We start from the raw sequence: 20,506 nt of genomic DNA on the forward strand, positions 1-20,506 counted from the left end.
TTGGAATGTGGGAGAAAGCCTGAGTGACCTGAGAAAATGGCCGCAAGCAAGGCTAACTCCACACAGAAAGGCTGGTGCCGAGGTTCGAACCTTGAGGCAGACGTTTTAACCGCTAATTCACTGCGCTGCCTTAAAACAGTGCAGTACAACAGTACAAATTTCAAACAAATGTTGTCAACCCTGTGCACTGTGGCTAATAACAAGTGACCACACAAACGTGAGATGACCAGAGGCAAGAATTCTTTTGATTTATGCTGCTGCGCTTGCTTGATAGCTTGTTAAACAATTTCAGGCTCAGTTAAACAATACACTGCACATGGTTTGTGTTGGCGTTTTATAATTCTGCATTTCATTCGCAACATATTTACATGATGCAAGGTGGAATAGAGTTTTGATTCTCAACTGGTGGGTCGAGATCCAAAAGTGGGGCGCGGACTCATTTTGTGTGGGTCAGCTAGTTAAAACACATTTAAAAAAAATCACATGTATTCCCGTTGTGATTTTGTCAGTACAGTACAGAGATGGAACATGGTAGAAAAGTGAAAAGAAATGTTACTGTCTTGTTCTCTAGCCACTAGTTTACTTTGTAAACAAATACACTGCAGCTCATTCTTTGATTGATGGACGTCATGGCAAGCAATACGGCTTTGGCGGTACAGCAAACTCGTTTGAAACAGTATTTAAAAATATAATATACCATACAAATGTTTTCATAGACTATTTATGAACAGAATTGTCTTAATTGTCCATAACATATATGAAAGTGGGTCGTGAACATGCAACAATAGGAAAATGCGGATGTTGTTAAATGTTAAGCATGATTTTTTTTTTTAAATAGTTAAAATAATTGTAGTGGGCTTTCTCTTACCACCCTGTTGATTTAAATGAGGATAAGCTCCATGTTACTGTATATGACTTACTGGTTGGCATCGGTTATTATTTTGCTTATTTCATGGTCAACACAAATGTGAGTACAACACAAAATGTCCAAATTTGGTCCAATTGCATGTGACCTGTTTTTTTTTTTTGCCAGCGACATAGATATTCTGTGTTCAGCTATTTTATGGACACATTAAATTTAAGCTGTTTACTGACTAGTTTACAACATTGAAAAAAATACTTTCTTCAGGAAAGGACTTTACTCTGTTGCGCACATTGGACATACTGTCAAATAAAATATTTACAAAAAATGTGAAGTTGATATTATGTGAGATTGCCTATTATGGATTTTCAGATATGACGTGATTTTATTTGTATTTTTTTCTATTATTACAGAGATTGTCAGGAAAAAAAAGAACCACCAAATTATTCTGTCGCCTCACTGTCGCGCGATGACACGCGCACACATGCACGCGCCCCGGCAACACACGGGCACGTGTTGGACGCGCTCCTATCCACGTGCACGCGCTCAGAGGCGACTCGCGTCACTTGCAGATCAGATAGAGAAGAGAAGAAGAGGAGGGGGGCGATGGTGGAGGGAGAGGGGGCTTCTTAAGACGATACAGTTGAGAGTTATAGAGTGAAGATTTGGTGCTTAATTATTATTATTATTATTATTATGAAAAATGGCTGCAGGAGGCGCTTGGTTGGATGGAGCCGCGGTGTCGCTTCATAACTAAACATTCCCACTTTAACCACGCGTGAAAAAGGGCGGGGGGAGTTGTGGTGGGGGGTGGGGCTGGGGAAGAGGAGCCATGCGATGCAGTGCAGCCGAAGCATGCATGCACGACTGACGCGCACCACTCGTCCCCTTGCTGGGATGCAAATAAACGGAAGGCGACGCATGAGTCACTGGAACCGGGACGCTTATTGTAAATAAACCCCCCAGTTGCACAGGAAAAAATAAATACAATAAAATAAATACAATCATAATGTCATTGTTTATAAGCTCATGTGGCGCGCATTAAGCGAGGATGGTGATGGTGGTGGCATGCAGGGGTGGTAGTGGAGGTTTTTTTTTTTTTTTTTTTTGGGTGTCCTCTGATTTGTAGTTTAATTTGACGACTGCAAAAATTATAGGCTGGCTGCTTGGTGGACGAGCCCGTTTTTTCCCTCTCCCTCCCTTGCAGATGCACGCAGCTCGGCGCGCTCAGTGTGGAGTGGCGCGACTGCAGCGGCACATTCGCTCCTGCATACACTTTTATTTCCACGCCGAATAACCCCCCCCCCCTCTCTCTCTCTCTCTCTCTCTCGCTCGCTCGCTCTCAATCTCTCCGTATATTCCCTTTTTTCACGCTACGGAGAGAGAGATTCGTGGAGGATTTAATTTTGATTGCGAGAAGAAAGCAAACAGAGGAGGCTCGTCACGTCGGCGCAAACTGGTGAGCCACTGTCGCTTTCTATACTCTTTCATTTGAATTGTTTTGGCTGTTATTATATTTGAAGGGTGTCACCGTGCTTTTTTAGAGGCGCGTGTATACATGTCAGTTCATTGGGGGGGTCGGGGGTGAAGATGCAGTGCACCCCCCCCCCCCAAAAAAAAAAAACCAAATAGCATTCATTTGTGTTATATTTAGCTGCAATTGCAAAGAGATTACAGCAGCGGAAGTTAAATAGTGCTGCATACAGTATAAAATGGGCGGTCTCGCGTAATCTGACATGAAATCCTAACATGCATCCTCTTTTGGACGTGTTGCAAGGTGGAGATCACTTATAGTTTGGAGTGTTTTTTTTATGATTATTGTTCCTTTATTTTTTTTTATAAGAGTTGACTGAAAGAAACAGAGAGAGACCGGGGGGGGGGGGGGGGGGGGAGAGAGTCCGCGCGCGAGAGAGAGAGAGAGAGACCTGCATACATATCGTCTCCAGCAGCCTCCAGCTAGAATTCGTCAGATGTGAGATCACACAGGATTTATTTTCTATCCCCAACCCACCCCATCATTTTTTATTTTATTTTATTACCAGTCCGGCTTAGGGAATATATTTAAAGTTTGAGGACGGGGTACAAGCTTCTATTCCGATCCCATCTGCTGCTGTAAGTGTCTCATTTATTACCTCCCTTTTGGATGCTAGAAGATAGGAATTGAGGGTTTGGGGGCGGTGGGTCGGTTGGAGGAGATGTCAAGGAGGAGAACGAGGACTTCGGGAGTAAGGCGTCCAAATAGATTTTAGGCGAGACCGGAGGTGGATGGCGAAAGGAGAGAATTCAGCATCATAGCCAGCGCCCGCGCGTCGCTTCATTACGCACAAACCGGATCGCCATGCACAAAGCAGCCTTGCAGTGATGCCAGTTGCATGCTAAATCTTCAACTCCGGCTCCCACGTAGATACATGTCACATAATATTGTGGTGCTGCGAGAGGAGAGAGTGTATTTTTGTCTGGATAACTTAGAAAGTGTGCTGTTTTTTTTGTTTTTTTTTGGGGGGGGGGCAGGATTTTCTATTTTTTCTATATAATCTGCATCAGCCTTTAAATCCTTGTCAGATAAAGGATTTACTCCTTTATTAATTTATTTATTTATTTAATATAAAAAATATATTTTTGTGGTGCAGATTGCATCTGATTAGTAAATAATTCAGGCACACTCATGAGAGCACATGCAGCCACTAAATCTTGTGTTTTTGTGTGTGCAATGTGCATGCTTGCATCATTGATGACGCTCAACATCCCATTTTAATAACTGAGGAGGCAGCAAATGCTCTTATTTTATTTAGAGGGGAGAGGATAAGAGTAGGACTGGGGGCGGGGGGCTATCGAGGGTTTGATATTGCGGTACAAGGTTCGTTCACATTGCAGGCTTAAGAAGAGGAAGGAGGCGCTGCACAGGTGTTACCACCTTCCCTCCGACATCTAGTTGTTGGATATCTTCGGATTGTGGCTGTGATGCTTCCGTAGCAACACTGTCATCAATCATGTGTGTGTGTGTGCGTGTGTGTGTTAATGATACCTAACCTATCTGTGTATATGTGTCTCTCCGCTCTGACCTGCAGCAGTGAAAGGTCCTCATATTCAACAATGTGTGGACGGGGCAGCGTGGCCTCGCTGTGCCTGGGGGCTTGCTTGCTCGTAGCCAACATCGTCCTGGGTGCCAAAAGGTAAACACGAATCAACTCTGTTCCCCCCCCAGAAATGTGCATGGATGGCTGTATTGCATTGTTTGTTGTATGTAACATGACAAAATGTACACCGAAATACCATTTTGTGGTCTTATGTTAGTGTGATGTTGTATTTTGTTCATTTCATTGGAGAAGAATCCAATGCGGTTGTAAAGTGGGGCATTCCCACAAGACACCTCCATGCTTGTTATTCCATAGAGATAATGAGATAAGGAGCCAAAATAGCCACTACGCATGTCATAATGGTGTTACATATTAACTCTGAGTGTATGATTGTACGGGGGTCATGCTAAATTTCACAATTGACTTAGTCTGTACAGTGTGATGTAATTGTGGTCACATTTGGATGAGATAACAACAAAAACACACATTCTTGCGCGATTGTATCATAATCTGACAACTGCTTGGATTATAGGGCGTAAATCTGTCATAACAGCAATAGTAGTGGAACAATTACATGATTAGCAATCAGGCAAAGCTACAGTTGTAATTCTTTATCTGATGTAACTGCAGGTGATGTGCGCCCACCTTACTGAGGATCAATCAGGTCTCGCCTTGAACTATTCACCAAAAGTGTCACAGAGGCGCAATCGACTTGAGCGTTGATTCATGTCGAGATGCTGCGGCCTCGCAAAAAATTTACATCAGCGTGTCCTCTTGAATGCAAAAATGATGCCCTTGCATGATGATTTGCACTGATGTTAAGAATTGCCATGCGTTGACATCACAAGCCTCATTTCCATTGTTTATACTTTAGAGGACAACTAATATGAAGCCACTGAGGGCCTTCCACTGCAGCATAATTATCGACTCGCCATATAATCTTTTGCTTTTTGATGTCTCATACAGAATTTTGAGTTCCCTGATTTTTTTCCCCTAATTATTATTAATTAGAACAATCTAGATGAGATGTACAGTAGTATGGAAGAAGCGTGGGAGTTAGAGAGACATCAGTGTTGAGCGGCACTGTTGCTGTCTCGATGACCTGTAGATGGGGATGGTGCACAATGTTTTATGAAGAAGTGGGCCCCCTGGCTGATAAAGTGTAGTTTTCCCTGAGCATCTTTTCCGCCTTTATTCTTACCTGATGGTTTATTTATTTTCATCACATAGTGATGCTGGATGTTCAAAATAGACCCCATAAGTCCACCGCAAAAAGGCAGGAATGAAAGAACATTTGAAATGCAGAGTAGTAGATGACCTCAATGTATCCCACCATGATTATGATACTCCGTCTATTTCGTTTTAGACTGACAACAACCGAGTTCTAAAAGTGCAACATTTGTAGGTGGATTTGTCTGGAATGTTTGTATACGAGCAAAGACATGTGAACGTAGTAACACATTTCATGAGAAACAGAAACAGTACTTACTTACAAGCAGTTTATGTTTCTGTCAGTTTGACATAATGGGTAGAAACAACATGCTTGCCCAAAGATGGCAAAGCCCTGCAATGATACTACTTCACATTGGAATTACCCTAATTCGTAATTTAACTCATACAAAGATGACCGTCTTGACTGTCTTGTGAGTCTAAACGCTGGACTTTTGGTCTGAAGCATAAAGGACATTTATGGGGGTCGATGGAGATACTTAAAAACATGCCGTTATGACAATTTCATTTGTTGTTTAATGACACACTTTCAAGAGTACATGCTGTGCAACAATCTCCGTTTTGTTGTTGTTTTCTTTAAAAATAAAGTCACAAGATTTACATTACACAGCTATGGTGAAATTATTGTCTTTTAATAAATAAAAATCATAACTTCATCAAAGAAAGAGACATTTGTTGGCTCATGTTGAGACAAGTACTAAAGTCTGGTACTCGCAACACATTTTAACCTCTTAACGACATTTTACAAAATGAGAGACCCTATATATGACAAGGGGAAAAAAAACACAATGCTGGTGTACTCTCAAGATGACCAACACAGCACGCCACACACGTAAAAATATTTCTACCAATAATCATGAGTCTCTTTGCCCAGAACTTAAATCTGGCGTAGTACCTGGACTGACCTGTGAGAGGCAACACAATGCCACAGGGCAACCAGACTGCCTGAAAGACAAAGTAGAAGAAAAAGTAGTAGAAGAAAGAAAAGAAGAAACTCGGCTGTTAGCTTGTCTGTTGACTACATTGTGGTTGCACCCTCTTCTACTGATTACATTTTTATCGTCATGAAGGACTTGGGAGACACGATATCCAAACATTCAACAAAACCAGTCACTCCTTTGTTTCCATTCCATTACACGTCACAATCATGGAGTCTATGGCTCGGCCTAACTCCTTGCTGACCACATGTAAGGATTTGTGATTATAATATTAAACAGTTTAATCTTTTACGATTGTCGGCCCTAACCATTTTATGGGCAGCTCGGGGGTGAAAAAAATCAGTCTAAACACAAACCACACTAAATAATAACTTTTATTATAATGTAGAATAGATTATTATTATTTTGTGACATCGGACTTTTGCTGATTTAGGGAACAGGTTCAAAATCGGCCTGATTATTGGTATGCGGGTATTCGTCTTTAGACATTAAACTTGAACGTGATGCAAATAAAACTGTAACGTGTGTTCAGTAGTAATGAGGAATATATTGTATGAGCAAATTTAGCTGAACACAATGATGAGAATATGTTAGTAAAGTAAAATAAAGTGGAGTTATAAACTATGATCAGTTGAATTTCTCCGTATTTTATTGAGCGTCTCACAAGGAGTTAAGGCATCGCATGTAAAATGTCTAAATGAAAATAAAATGGAAAAAGGCCCAGCAGAACCGTTCAGGCTGTCAGTGTTATGGGACCACACTGGCATCAGTTCAAGAATATTCAATGACGACAAGGGGTTGAGGTGTATTATAGCCCAATTTAGGCTTTTGAATGTCTCAGTTATAATTGTATGAGATTGGAGAGCAGAACACATCATCATTGTTATTTTTTTTTTTTTTTAATAGTTTAATGCATTTTTTTTTTCCATTCTGGAAGATAATGATAACAATTTCTTGGGGATTGGTGGCTGCCGAGCAGTCCCTTAACCCTTTTATACAAATCCACGTGTGACAGGATGACAGCATCTGTATTTAGAAAGGAAAATGTACTGCAGCCCATCCTCAATCAGCCTCAATCCCTCAGCTTTGACGATGAGCCGTGTCTCGCTTCTCCCCTCTGTTTCGCTCACCTTTTCCTGACCCTCTCCCACTCCCCTTACCCCTTCATCTCCATCTGCATTCTTCCCTTCTTTTATGTTTTCTTCTCCTCCAAAGGTTTTTTCTTACACATTCCTCCGCATGTCACTTTCCCGCCCACAGCCGCCATCCTTTCCCACTTCCCTTCTGTTGCGGCTAACTCATCTCGATGACCTCTCTCTCTCCTTGGAGCTATTGGGCGAGATGAGCTTGTTTCCAAACATTGGCTGTTTATTTAGCAGGAAGCGAAGTTTTGCCATTGGCGTTAAAAAAAAGATGAGAAAAAGAAAGAAGAGGGAGCTTATGATTGCTTTGCTGCATTGCTAGAGACATCCCCCTTGTTATCAGCGCACAAACATGTGGATGGATGTGAGTACTGTACACATATGCATCGATTCAGGTGTTGTATATATGTAAATGCATGCATGCAAACAATTAAGTGTAAATATCTGAAATATTCATACACAATTTCCACCGGTGAATATTTTGGCTTGAAGCATTTTGTTTCATGTTCAAGCCCTGCGCATCCAGCAGCGCCTCAGTGGCCTGAAAGACCATATTAAGGTATTAATAATGGATTGCAATTTCTCTATGATTGTGCCTACGTGTGCATGGACTGTGCATTCCGCTTTTTATATTAAGCATAAAAGTGGCTTTAATGCATGCAAACATGTCCCTACTAAACCACACAAGGATAATATGGAATAACATATTGGGGTATTTTCCTTTGGAGTATACAATATGTTTAACATTGTTATATGGCAGAAAAGCATGATCTGAAGTAAAACACATTTTCAGTTGTCAACAATTAAGGGAATGAAAAAAAGAAAATGAAAGAAAATTGAGAAAAAAATTCAAGAAAAAGAAATACCTGATCAATGGCTTTCATATGATTGCCGACTTGGTATGGTCTTTTGCATTCGGAATTTTGGTCATCCCACAAAAATGCAAACACACAGTGATCAAAATTTTGTAGCGTACTTTACAGCTGATGTTTCTTAAAAGAATGACAGCATGATCTGAAACTTAAATGGAGTGCATTATTCCATCATATGCAAACAAACATCGACACCTTTAATATGAGGTACGACTTGATGTGGTTAAAACTCGGTTAAGCCAAAACTCATGTTTTTGTATTTAAGTTAGCATATGAGAGCATATAGACAAAATGATAAGGGATCTAGAATGCCCATTATGATGATGTATGACTTTTCTGTTGTTGCAGAATGATTTTTGCTCATATTAGTAGTGAACCCCTTTTATGTTATTATAGAGAGCAAATAAGTTGGCAAAATAATTACATATTTGTAAAGCTTTCATCAAGACCTTTAATATAAGTATCACTAAAATATATTTTTGACCTTGTTACCATTGAACAAAGTCCTCTCATAGATTTTAACATGATATATGACTTGATTTGATATGTTGCACATTGATTTTCATCCTAGATACAAGTGAAATTGGACATTTTCGGGTAATTCCTTGATCATATGAGGACGTAATAAGCAATTAATGATTTTTTTACTAGGGCTAGGTGTTGAATCGACTATTTGACTTGTTGACTTTAGTACGTCACAAAGATGATTAGAGGATACGGTTAATTAATCGCCAGTCACCTGTTTTGGCAACACAAATGTCTCCCCGTGCCTGCATGGGTTTTCTCCAGGCACTCCGGTTTCCTCCCACATCCCAAAAACATGCATGGTAGGTTGATTGAGGACAGTAATAACAGTAACAGTAGTTTAAATGTGCCCTGTGATTGGCTGGCGACCAGTTCGGGGTATACCCCGTCTCTAACCCGAAGATAGCTGGGATGGGCTCCAGCACGCCCGCGACGCTTGTGAGGATGAAGGGATATGGACAATCAGAATCAGAATCAGAATTATCTTTATTTGCCAAGTATGTCCAAAAAACACATAAGGAATTTGTCTCCGGTAGTTGGAGCCGCTCTAGTACGACAACAGACAGCCAATTGACAGAGAACACTTTTGAGACATAAAGACATTTGCAAAGGATGAAAGGATATTGTTATTGTATACTGTAGCAAGTAGCGACCCTTCAGCTGTATTACATGATTTGGTGTTTTAGGGTTTTACATGTTTCGACTGTCTGTGAGGCCATGAAGGTACCTGAAAAAAAAAATCTAATTGTTTTATTGTGTGAGAGAATATTGACAAGTAAAAAAACACCTCACCAAGACATTTCTTGTGATGTATGCCTTAATTTGATTTGTTGCACATTGATTTTCAACCTTGTTACTAATGAACTCTGATTCAGGGACATTTTCTAGCCCAAAAAGCAGGTTTTTCACATCATTAGATTATCATATGAAGACAACTAAAAATAAAAAAGAAATTTACCAAGCCCTCATTTTTTGACATACCTAGTTATTCAACATTTATTTTACACCCCCACTCCGAAAGTTTGCTTTGCTGTAGCCTTGTATTTTGACTTTCGACTTAATCCCTTTAAATAGCTCCAAAGTCAAATAACCTATTTAGAGAATGCCAAATGTTCTTGTGCTTTGAAACCAAAAACACACCAAAAAAATGGCAATCAGGACAATGACTTTCGCAGTTGTCTTTCACTTTTGTTGAGTTTTCTGAACAGTGAGTCACTATCTATTGTGCAAATCTTCATGATCACAACTGCCTCTGCAACTGCAGACATCCTCCTCATTGTTTGTCAAACAGAAACACATGAGTCATATTCCGAGCCTTTTTTTTTTTTTTACCGTTCTTCACAATTTGTAATTTTTATTTCTTGCCACGGCAGTTGCGCTCTCTTTGCCCGGGACTTGACATGCTCTTTCCTGATTTTTGGCAGCACTGGGCAGGACAGCGAGCACAACACTACAGTGTTTACCAAGATCCTAGACAGCCTTCTGGATGGCTATGACAACCGCCTGAGGCCAGGACTAGGAGGTCAGTAACCAACACAACACACCACGAACAATGTTGGTTTATTGTGATTGATATGGAAATAATCCAAAGGTAACAGTGGCAGATGCAATGTGACTACAGGGTTTAGAATCAATACCGTCATAATGCATTTCATTATCAGCACTGCTAATAACAGATTAGTGAGATTATACAGGGCAATTGCAAAGTAACTTCCTATTTTAAAATACTTAAATTATTTATCCATTGTAGTTTTGTAGTATTGTAGTATTCATTCTTTGATTAATATGAGAATTTAATCTGTTTTTTTCTACTTGTTTTTCCTTTTGTTCTATTATGTATGAGAATTTAAATAACGGTGGGGTGTGAGGTAATCTTGGACAGGATTGTGGGTCATTCTTCGCGATGCCAGTTACCAGTGCTTGGGAGAATGTTGACGATTTTCATGCACGATCAAACTTCCGCATTTTGCTATTGTTGTTTGTCAATGGCTGAATGCCCACTTCCCCGGGACATGAATGGGTTGTCCTCCTCCGTATGAGTGGCTCACCGTGTGACTTTTTTGTTCGGGTTGGTTAAAGGAGCAAGTCTACAGTACCAAACCTCTGCAACCTTTATGCTAACATACAATAAGAAACTCCATTGGCACACAGACTATCCATTAGCATCTACTGTATATGGCGGTGTTGTTACCCTTTAAGCAACGGATATCAGTCAGAACACAAACGGTGCTGCGACACATGAAAACAGACCACGTATCAACATGCTCAAGGATGTATTCTTTATCCTCAGCGAAGACCTACAAATATTACTGCCATACTGAGAAGCCAGGTGAGGAACTGAGCCTCCATTACAGTATATCCGTCTGGTTGTCAGAACAAATTGATGGCATTTCCATTCATTTCAAAAGGGAAAGATGACTTGAGATATCAATGTTTTGAGTTACAATTAGGGTCAAGGAACAAATTAAAGGCACCACTGTACTTGTTTTCATCAGATATTGATATTTGATGCTGGTGTTGTGACACAGTATTGATATTTTGTCCCACACTTAATGACTGTACTATCATTCCAGATGTGGGCTGTTTCAAGTACTTGCAATAAAAAAGCTATTTTATTATGCACTTTATTGTGAAGAAACAAGGGAACTATAATGTGTGAAGTGTTTCGTGAAGGACACAAAGGTTTGTGTTGCTGTGATACAGAAGGCAGGGGGGGGGAAGGATTGTTATGAAATTCATACTGTTAAAAAAATGACTTTGGAATCAAGAGGGACGGGTGAGGGGAAAAAAATGCCCAATGCAAAGCCCATCAAATGTTATGCGAGCAGAGTGGCTTATTTGTAGCGCGCTGCAAATTTATGAGGAGATTGAACTGTGCACCTAATGGAGCTGACACTGAAGCCAATACTCGCAGAAATGTTTATTGACATCCAGAATGGGCTCTTTTCATGGTGCTGTTTTTGTGTGTTGAATGATTCGGGGGCCGAGCCAGGTGGTCCAGTATTAACAGGTAGTCGGGGGTGGGGGGGGGGTAATGAATGCCATTGATAGTCACTCACCCTGCCAATTTCCTGCTTCAACAGAGCGTGTAACTGAAGTCAAGACTGACATTTTCGTGACTAGTATCGGGCCAGTTTCGGACCATGACATGGTAGGTCTCTTCCATCCCCCCACCCACCCACCCCGCCTGTGTAAATGTCACCAGTTTCCCCCTTCTCCACTCCATCCACATCATCTTCATTGCCATTTGTAGACCCAGGAGTGATCTCCGAGCCGTAAGAGAGATGTCCTCATGCCATGATTCATTTCATTAATTCGCCCTGTATTAATAAAACTGTCTCGTGAGATATGCATTTGCTTGCCAACAGTAACTAATCCTACTCGGCATAAATGCCACTCCCACGCCCTCGGCATGTGATGTTCGTGACCAGTGATGTTCAACTGTGTAATGTGTAATTTGGTAGCTTTGCGTGAGTCAAAACATTACTATTGTTGTTTATACAAATCACAGTTAATTGAATTTGATATATTTGTATTAAATGAATTCATAAAATGGGTAGCACGGTGGACAACTGGTTAACACATCTGCCTCACACTTCTGAGGACTGGGGTTCAAATCCCGGCCCCGCCTGTGTGGAGTTTGCATGTTCTCCCAGTACCTGCATGGGTTTTCTTCAGGTACTCCGGTTTTCTGACACATTCCAAAAACATGCACGGTAGGTTAATTGAAGACTCTAAATTGTCCGTAGGTATGAATATGAGTGCGAATTGTCGTTTCTTTATATCTGCCCTGCGATTGGCTGGCGACCAGTTCAGGGTGTACCCCGCCTGCAGTTAGCTAGGATAGGCTCCAGTATACCCGCGACCCTAGTGAGGAGAAGCGCTACGGAAAATGGATGGAGTTTTCTTTGCCCACATGTGCTTACAACCAATTAACCTCATCCAAATGCTTATTTTGTGTCTGCTAAGAGCATGTACGTATTGCTTTTGACATCATCCCTGTTAATTGCGCTGGCATCTGAGGGACATTTCCTCACGTTTCCCTCCACCATTAACTTGAATCTCTCTCACAATTCTCAGTAATTATCTCACTGAGGTTGAGTGGCTAGAAGAGGAGATGGGGGAACATGCTGCCCTGTAATTTTCACATGCTAACTTTACTGTGCAGTTACGTGGAACCATTAAAATCTGCTTTCAGCTACAGTCACGAGCCTGCTTCAAAAACTGGTCCGGCACTTCCTTTTTGTGTCGATTCTAATTTGGATTGCTAGGAAAATTGGCTTTTTCGTGATCATTGTCTAACCAAACAATGTCCCCCATAACCAGAAGCTGAATGATGCTTAATTTGTCACGTGCTGTATTCTACTGGACACATCACGGATATTAAGGGAAACGAAAGGAATTTTTTCAGTGAAAGAGAGATAAATGACTACACTACAGCAAGGCAGTCGTTCTCTTATAAACCCCACAAGGCAGAGAACCATGCACCTCCACACAATGCATCCTGGTTACTGTAAAGCCGTTAACACGAACAGACAGATACCAGCAGGGATAGTAGGCCGAGGCCGCCGTATGAAAGTCAGAGTCAAACTGAGAGCTTATCAAAGGGTAAAGACGTCGAAAAAAAATACAACTGTACTCCTTTCTAGTCCATGAAGGTAGAAATATACGTGGACTGGTGTCAACCCTATGGCCCTTCATCCCATTGCAGGAGTACACCATTGATGTGTTCTTCAGACAGAGCTGGAAAGATGAGAGATTAAAGTTCAAGGGTCCCATGGCCGTGCTGCGTCTCAACAACCTGATGGCCAGCAAGATCTGGACGCCCGACACATTCTTCCATAATGGCAAGAAGTCTGTGGCGCACAACATGACCATGCCCAACAAACTGCTGCGCATTACAGAGGAAGGCACCTTGCTCTACACCATGAGGTACGCTGCCACATTTTACTAGTGCAATAAAGAAATGTATAAATATGTATTTCATTGACAAAACTAAATGAGGTGGACGTATTGGATCTGCCGGTATCATCTGTGACTGATGTAATAATTATGGTGAGACCATACATCTGGATTTGTCATAAAAACTTTGCAATACCTAAAAATAGCATCTGACCGTAAATTAAGAAAGATCTGTTATTTCACTATCTCAAGCTACATTTTTATGATTGGAATGTTCAAAGAAGTAAAAGTATGAGATAAAAAACAAACAAAAACAAAAAAAACAGCGGAGGCGGCACGGTGGGCGACTGGTTAGAGAGTCTGCCTCACAGTTTTGTGCCCTGCGATTGGCTGGCAACCAGTTCAGGCCCCGCCTCCTGCCTGATGATAGCTGGGATAGGCTCCGGCACGCCCGCGACCCCAGTGAGGAGAAGCGGCTCAGAAAATGGATGGATGCATGCACCAGCGGTTCATTCAGTCACATCGCTGCTGTCCTCCTCAAGTTTCACATTCCTGCTTGGTGTGACCAGAATTTTCTTATGGCCAAATCTTAAATGGAAAGAACATAATTTTGACAAAATTGGTTTTCTGTTAGTTTTTCATTTTAATTTAATTAGTGCTGTTTGAGGGCAGCTTGGTGATTTAGTGGTTAGTATCTGCCTCATAGGTTTGGAGTTCTAATCTTTCTATGTGACGTTCGCGTGTTCTCAATGGGTACTCCATCTTCCTCCCAGGTCACAAAAACACGCATGCTGGGTTAATTGAAGAGACATTTGTATGACTTGATACAGTATACAGATTGCTTAAACCAAGTCATGACTTGACTCAATATGCTAGAAATGTATTTGTGACTCAGTTTTGCCAGAGTAACTTGGGACTTGTTTTAAACTTGAAGGTTAAGACCTACTTGCAAACTCACACATTGTGACTTACTCGCACCTCTGCACTGATTATACACCTCTGCCTCAGCTCATTCATTCCTCCTCTGCTTGCCCTCACTGCCTTGCGAGTAAATGGTAAATTTACAGAAAAAAGGTGACCGTTCACAGGTGATTATGGATATCAGGTAAAAAACACCGATCCAAGTGCCTGTCCTCTTGCAGTTCTAGAGTTAATTGAAAACTCTAAATTGTCCATAGGTGTGAATGTGAGTCTGAATGGCTACAAGAGCTGTAATTGGCTGGCGAACAGGTTTACCTCGCCTCATGCCCAAAGTAAGCTTGGATAGGCTCAAGCTCAACCACAACCCTAGTGAGGACAGGCACAAAAGAAAGAAAGATGGATGTATAGTATATTTTGATTTAGTGAAAAGGTAGTGACTAATTTAATTGACAGTTATGATGGTTGAGATTATTTGCATTGTGCTGGTTTGACAATATGAATACATGTTTAATACATTTAACATATGTTCATAAAATGCAGAGCCAGTAGTCATGGTAGTGTTGGAACATGAAGGCAAATGGTTGTATTGTGGCCTCATGAGGAATAAAACATTAAGCATAGCATGGAGTTACACAATAAGGAGAAAAATTTACTGAATAATGGCAATTTTGTAGGATCTGGTACAAAAACTATGCAGGAATTAATAGAGAATGGCCATAATTTTACATCCTGGGAATATATCTGTGATTTCCTACGAAATTCAAGTGAAGAAAAAAAACTTTTCTCTCTTTATAACACTGGTGAAAGTTCAAACAGTGCATTGAGTAACATAGTGCACTATAGTCCGTGGTGCGCTAGGCGAGGATTCCAAGATACTTATTTAGCATGCTTACTGGCGGGGGGAGGAGGAGGCCGTATTGCTGTCACAGATGAGCGAGATGAGGGGACGGATGGAAGATTAGTGTGTCATGGGTGGCCTGACATGCTGTTTTTCTGAAAGCTGTCAGAAAAGAGAAGCTCGAGGGAAAAAAAAGAACCTTTCTGAGGTTCTGAGAAAGAGACGCAGTTTGACAGCGATTATCTCCAATAGACTGGAAATAAACAAAAAGTGTACGCCACATGTTTCTGTTTGCAGACTGTGTTCCTGTTTCTTTTAATCATCTGTTCATGTCTGCGTGATGGCTTTAGGCTGACTGTGAGAGCAGAATGCCCCATGCACCTTGAAGACTTCCCAATGGACGCCCATGCCTGCCCACTCAAGTTTGGCAGCTGTAAGTCCCCTCTGGAGGCTACACGACATCAACTTACACACAGCAGGCCTGTCTTATGAGAACTTAGTAGAATTTTGGACAAAAAGTGATGCGCTGTGATGTTTTCTTTCAATTATTCTAATTGTTTGTACACAGACGTATAGTGTATATATATATGTACACTTTGTTTCTGTGGAAAACAAACTCATTGGCATGCTCCAAAAAAAATTCTTATCGAAACACAGTCCACAAACAACACCAATTCCAATGAAGTTGGGACGTTGTGTTAAACATCAAGAAAAACAGAATACAATTTCAAATCATGTTCAACCTATATTTAATTTAATACACTACAAAGACAAGATATTTAATGTTCAAACTGATCAACTTTATTGTTTTTAGCAAATAATCATTAACTTTGAATTTTATGGCTGTAACACATTCCAAAAAAGCTGGGACAGGTGGCCAAAAAAAACTGAGAAAGAGGAATGTGCATCAAACACCTAATTGGGAACAGGTGGATGCCATGATTGGGTATACAAGGAGCTTCCCTGAATTGCTCAGTCATTCACAAGCAAAGATGGGGCGAGGTTCACCTCTTTGTGAACAAGTGCGTGAGAAAATAGTCAAACAGTTTAAGGATAATGTTCCTCAACGTACAATTGAGATGAATTTAGGGATTTCATCATCTAAAGTCCATAATATCATCAAAAGGTTCAGGGTGCAACATTGAATGCCCGTGACCTTCGATCCCTCAGGCGGCACTGCATCAAAAACCGACATCAATGTGTAAAGGATATCACCACATGGGCTCAGGAACACTTCATAAAACCAATGTCAGTAAATACAGTTTGGCGCTACATCCGTAAGTGCAATTTGAAACTCTACTATGCAAAGCAAAACCCATTTATCAACAACAACCAGAAACGCCGCCGGCTTCTCTGGGGCTGAGCTCATCTAAGATGGCCTGATGCAAAGTGGAAAAGTGTTCTGTGGTCTGACGAGTCCACATTTCAAACTGTTTTTGGAAATTTGGTGACATCATGGCCTCTGGGCTAAAGAGGAAAATAACTATCCGGACTGTTATGGACGCAAAGTTCAAAAGCCAGCTTCTGTGATTGTATGGGGCTGTGTTAGTGCCAATGGCATGGATAACTTACACATCTGTGAAGGCACCATTAATACTGAAAGGCACATACAGGTTTTGGAGAAACATATGCTGCCATCCAAGCAACGTCTTTTTCATGGACGCCCCTGCTTATTTCAGCAAGACAATGCCAGACCACATTCTGCATGTGCTACAACAGCGTAGCTTCGTTGTAAAAGCGTGCGGGTACGAGACTGGCCTGCCAGCAGTCCAGACCTGTCTCCCATTGAAAATGTGTGGCGCATTATGAAGCGTAATATACGACAACGGAGACCCCGGACTGTTGAACAGCTGAAGCTGAACATCAAGCAAGAATGGGAAATAATTCCACCGATGAAGCTTCAACAATTAGTGTCCTCAGTTCCCAAACGCTTATTGGATGTTGTTAAAAGAAAAGGTGATGTAAAACAGTGGTAAACATGACCCTATCCAAGCTTTTTTGGAACGTGTCTCAGCCATAAAATTCTAAGTTAATGATTATTTGCTAAAACCAATCAAGTCTATCAGTTTGAACATGAAATATCTTGTCTTTGTAGTGAATTCAATTAAATATAGGTCGAACATGATTTGCAAATCATTGTATTCTGTTTTTATTTATTTTTAACACAACGTCCCAACTTCATTGGAATTGGTGTTGTATATATATGACAGAAATTATGATATTGCTGTAGGAAATAGTCAAATGCATAATAGTGCATAACTATACAATGGCTTTACAGCCATAAAACCTCTAGGACGCCTGATCTCATCTGATCTCAGATGTTAAGCATAGTAGGGGATGGAAAACAGAAAACCAGGTGTTCTAAGTGCCAAATGTAGTGTACTGTTTCACATAGCTAACTCGTGTAGCTGGTGACCAATTCAGGGTGTAGTCTGTCTATAGTCTGTCAGATGGGATATCCACTAAAGTTGAACAGTTCAACATTTCTGTTGGAGAGTCCCCATATTTGTGTCTCTGGTGTGAGTATCACTTGGGGGGGGTGGTCACATGGGGGTGCTGTGCTGGAAGGGATGACTGGTGAGTGACCGATTTTGCATAACGACGAGTTGGTAACCAGACATGTGAACACCACCCAACGGAGATGCCTACCAGAGGCATAAGCCCTTTTCCACTGCCTATCAAAGCCATCTTTTTCCTGATGTGACAATGTCTCAGCTATGAATATAGTATCGGCAGCATAACCAAGGTTTTCTCAGCCTTTTGCATTCTAGAAGTCACACCAGACCCTGATGCTGACGTCACACGTGTACATATCTGATCACAAAACACTGTGTTGGCTTTGTGAAAGGGCACACAGTTAGAGTCACAGTCTACGCAAAAGGCACAGGTTGATAAACATCTGGTGTTTTTAGCAGCTCAAAAGCACCAGTTTTGTGGAAAATGCTTTTGAAAAAATCTATAAATATAGGGACTTTCCACCACAAATTTAGAACAGAAGAAGCCTTTTGGATTAAAGATGAAATCTTAAAAGAAAAAGACCAATTGCCTTCTTTTCAGCCTTTCCAGATGACCTAGTTGACTGGGAATCTCTTTAAACGTCAGCTGGGATAGACTCCAAACTCATGCCTTGATCTTGAGCAGGATAAGCGGTATAGAAAATGAATAGAAGAATCATGATCTCACGTTGCCCATACACTCAAACCTCATCCAACTGGAAACATGAACAATAAGGGACTACAACACGATAGCAGATGTTCTCCCAGAGGAAGTGTCCGCTAAGGCCCCTCCGGTCTCCTTTGACCCTGCCAGGCCATGCATGTCCGTGCCAGACACTGGCAGGCAAGCAACGTGCGGACCTGTATTTATCCAAGGTAGTGCTCTTTGAAAAAAATTCCATAGTGTCACACAAGCTGCTCACTGCTGACAGCAATATAGGCCTAAACCTTGCATCCTGCTTGAAGACAACATAACAAGCGCTAGAATGATAGAGGTTGGAGACTAGAATAGCCAATGAAAGAAAGGCTGTACGCTTCCTGTTACCATTTGTCAGACAGCTGTGCAGCATGAGCGAGAGGACCTGTCCTCGGCCGACACCCGTGGACCCACCAACCCCCACCTCCTCTTTAAATTGAATCCACTTCCTAAATATTTCAGTGTTTAGCTCTCTGCCTTCTGCTGCAGTCTGCAGCGGGACCATCCTTTCCTCAGCAGTGGTTGAGCCACACTGCAGTCATGACAGGTTGGCCGGCCGGAGGCAAGAAAACACTGACTTGGCGCTTTTAAGGTCACGCCGTCCTGTTGGGATGGTGTGTGTTTGTGTTCCTTTTAAGTTGGACGACGACGTGATGTGACAAAACATCAAATTATAAAAAAAACAAAAAACGAAAACACTCGTTTTAGGGGCAGAACATGACTCTGGATACACTCGGATACGGGCAGATTAAATCTACACATTTCAGATGTTAATTGCATAAAGATTCAGAATACAGATGAGATGTTTTTTTTTGTGCTTACTTAGATGCTTACACCCAAGCAGAGGTGGTGTATGTGTGGACCAAAGGTGCCGACCAGTCTGTGGTGGTGGCAGACGATGGTTCAAGGTTAAACCAGTACGATCTGATGGGCCAGAGTGTGGATTCTGGGGTGGTGCAGTCCAGCACAGGTATGTAAGGCTACACACACACTTTGTCATTTAGTATAGTTTGGTTAAAACAAACTGTAGTGCGAGTGCTCTGATTTCGTTTGGTCAAGTGTGAAAGATATCATCCGACACCATTTATAAGCCCTGTTCACTTGAGCTCAGATCTAAACCCCTGCATGAATCATTGTTAACATGACAGTGAAAGTAAATTACAAATATTTAACAGTAAAGACTTGCCCCTGCATCAGAAAGATAGTCCCTCTAGCTCTTTAAAGGAATGGAGCTTCTTATGGCATTGATCTTAAATGGTGAAAATAGCACAGTAAAGAAACAAACAGTAGTCAGCATTTACATTTGGAAAATGTGACTGTTATTGATTTATTTTTTTACTGGGCACCTTCTGGTCTGATGATAAAAATGCCGGTGTGAACGTTATGTGAGAAAATGTGAGCATTATGGATTTAAGTGACCAATTTTTCATTGCCTTACTCTGACATGGGAACGTCTGTCTTACTTACTTGTCATCACTGCACAAACAATGTTTTAGAGGGTACTGAAAATGAAACAACTTGATGGCTGTGTCATCTGTCACTTTATACAGAAATGACAGGCATGTCCTAGATTTTGAATTTCCCTACTGGCCATTGCATTGCATTTTACACCACTTCTTTTTTGGTACATTGATACTGGCAAAAATTAGTCACAGCACAAAATGGGTGACCTGTTTGCAGCAATGTTGGATGGGCTGGATGGAGTGATTAAGACCCCTGACCCCCCCTCAGAGGCTGTCAATGGTTACTCTCATGTTTGGTTTGTACCATGCTCTGAATGCACCCAGCAAAGAAATGATGTTTTTATCCCATAAAAAGTTAACGCGGTGGAATGGTGGATAACTGGTTAGAATGTCTGTCTCACAGTTCTGAGGACCGGGGTTCAAATCCCGGCCCCGCCTGTGTGGCGTTTGCGTGTTCTCCCCATGCCTGTGTGGGTTTTCTCCGGGCACTCCGGTTTCCTCCCACATCCCAAAAACATGCATGGTAGGTTAATGGAAGACTTTA

At 41.4% G+C, this 20,506-nt stretch overlaps 1 protein-coding gene across 3 annotated transcripts in view; it reads left to right on the forward strand.

The window, feature by feature from the left end:
• Positions 1 to 2,100: 2,100 nt before the first annotated feature.
• The window catches only part of gabra1 (gamma-aminobutyric acid type A receptor subunit alpha1), a 35,985-nt gene continuing 17,579 nt past the window's right edge, over positions 2,101 to 20,506 (forward strand). Inside the window, exons 1-7 of one of the 3 annotated variants that reach the window (XM_061702907.1) lie at positions 2,101 to 2,321; positions 3,931 to 4,035; positions 10,071 to 10,168; positions 11,730 to 11,797; positions 13,358 to 13,578; positions 15,658 to 15,740; positions 19,326 to 19,469. In XM_061702907.1, the coding sequence (XP_061558891.1) occupies positions 3,956 to 4,035; positions 10,071 to 10,168; positions 11,730 to 11,797; positions 13,358 to 13,578; positions 15,658 to 15,740; positions 19,326 to 19,469 (694 nt within the window). In that variant the 5' untranslated portion in view covers positions 2,101 to 2,321; positions 3,931 to 3,955. Of the gene's footprint in view, positions 2,322 to 2,782; positions 2,975 to 3,704; positions 3,767 to 3,930; positions 4,036 to 10,070; positions 10,169 to 11,729; positions 11,798 to 13,357; positions 13,579 to 15,657; positions 15,741 to 19,325; positions 19,470 to 20,506 lie in introns of those variants that run through there. The other 2 variants (XM_061702908.1, XM_061702909.1) reach the window with 2 other exon arrangements.

This window comes from Phycodurus eques, chromosome 17 (assembly GCF_024500275.1).
Source record: "Phycodurus eques isolate BA_2022a chromosome 17, UOR_Pequ_1.1, whole genome shotgun sequence".
NCBI lineage: Eukaryota > Metazoa > Chordata > Actinopteri > Syngnathiformes > Syngnathidae > Phycodurus > Phycodurus eques.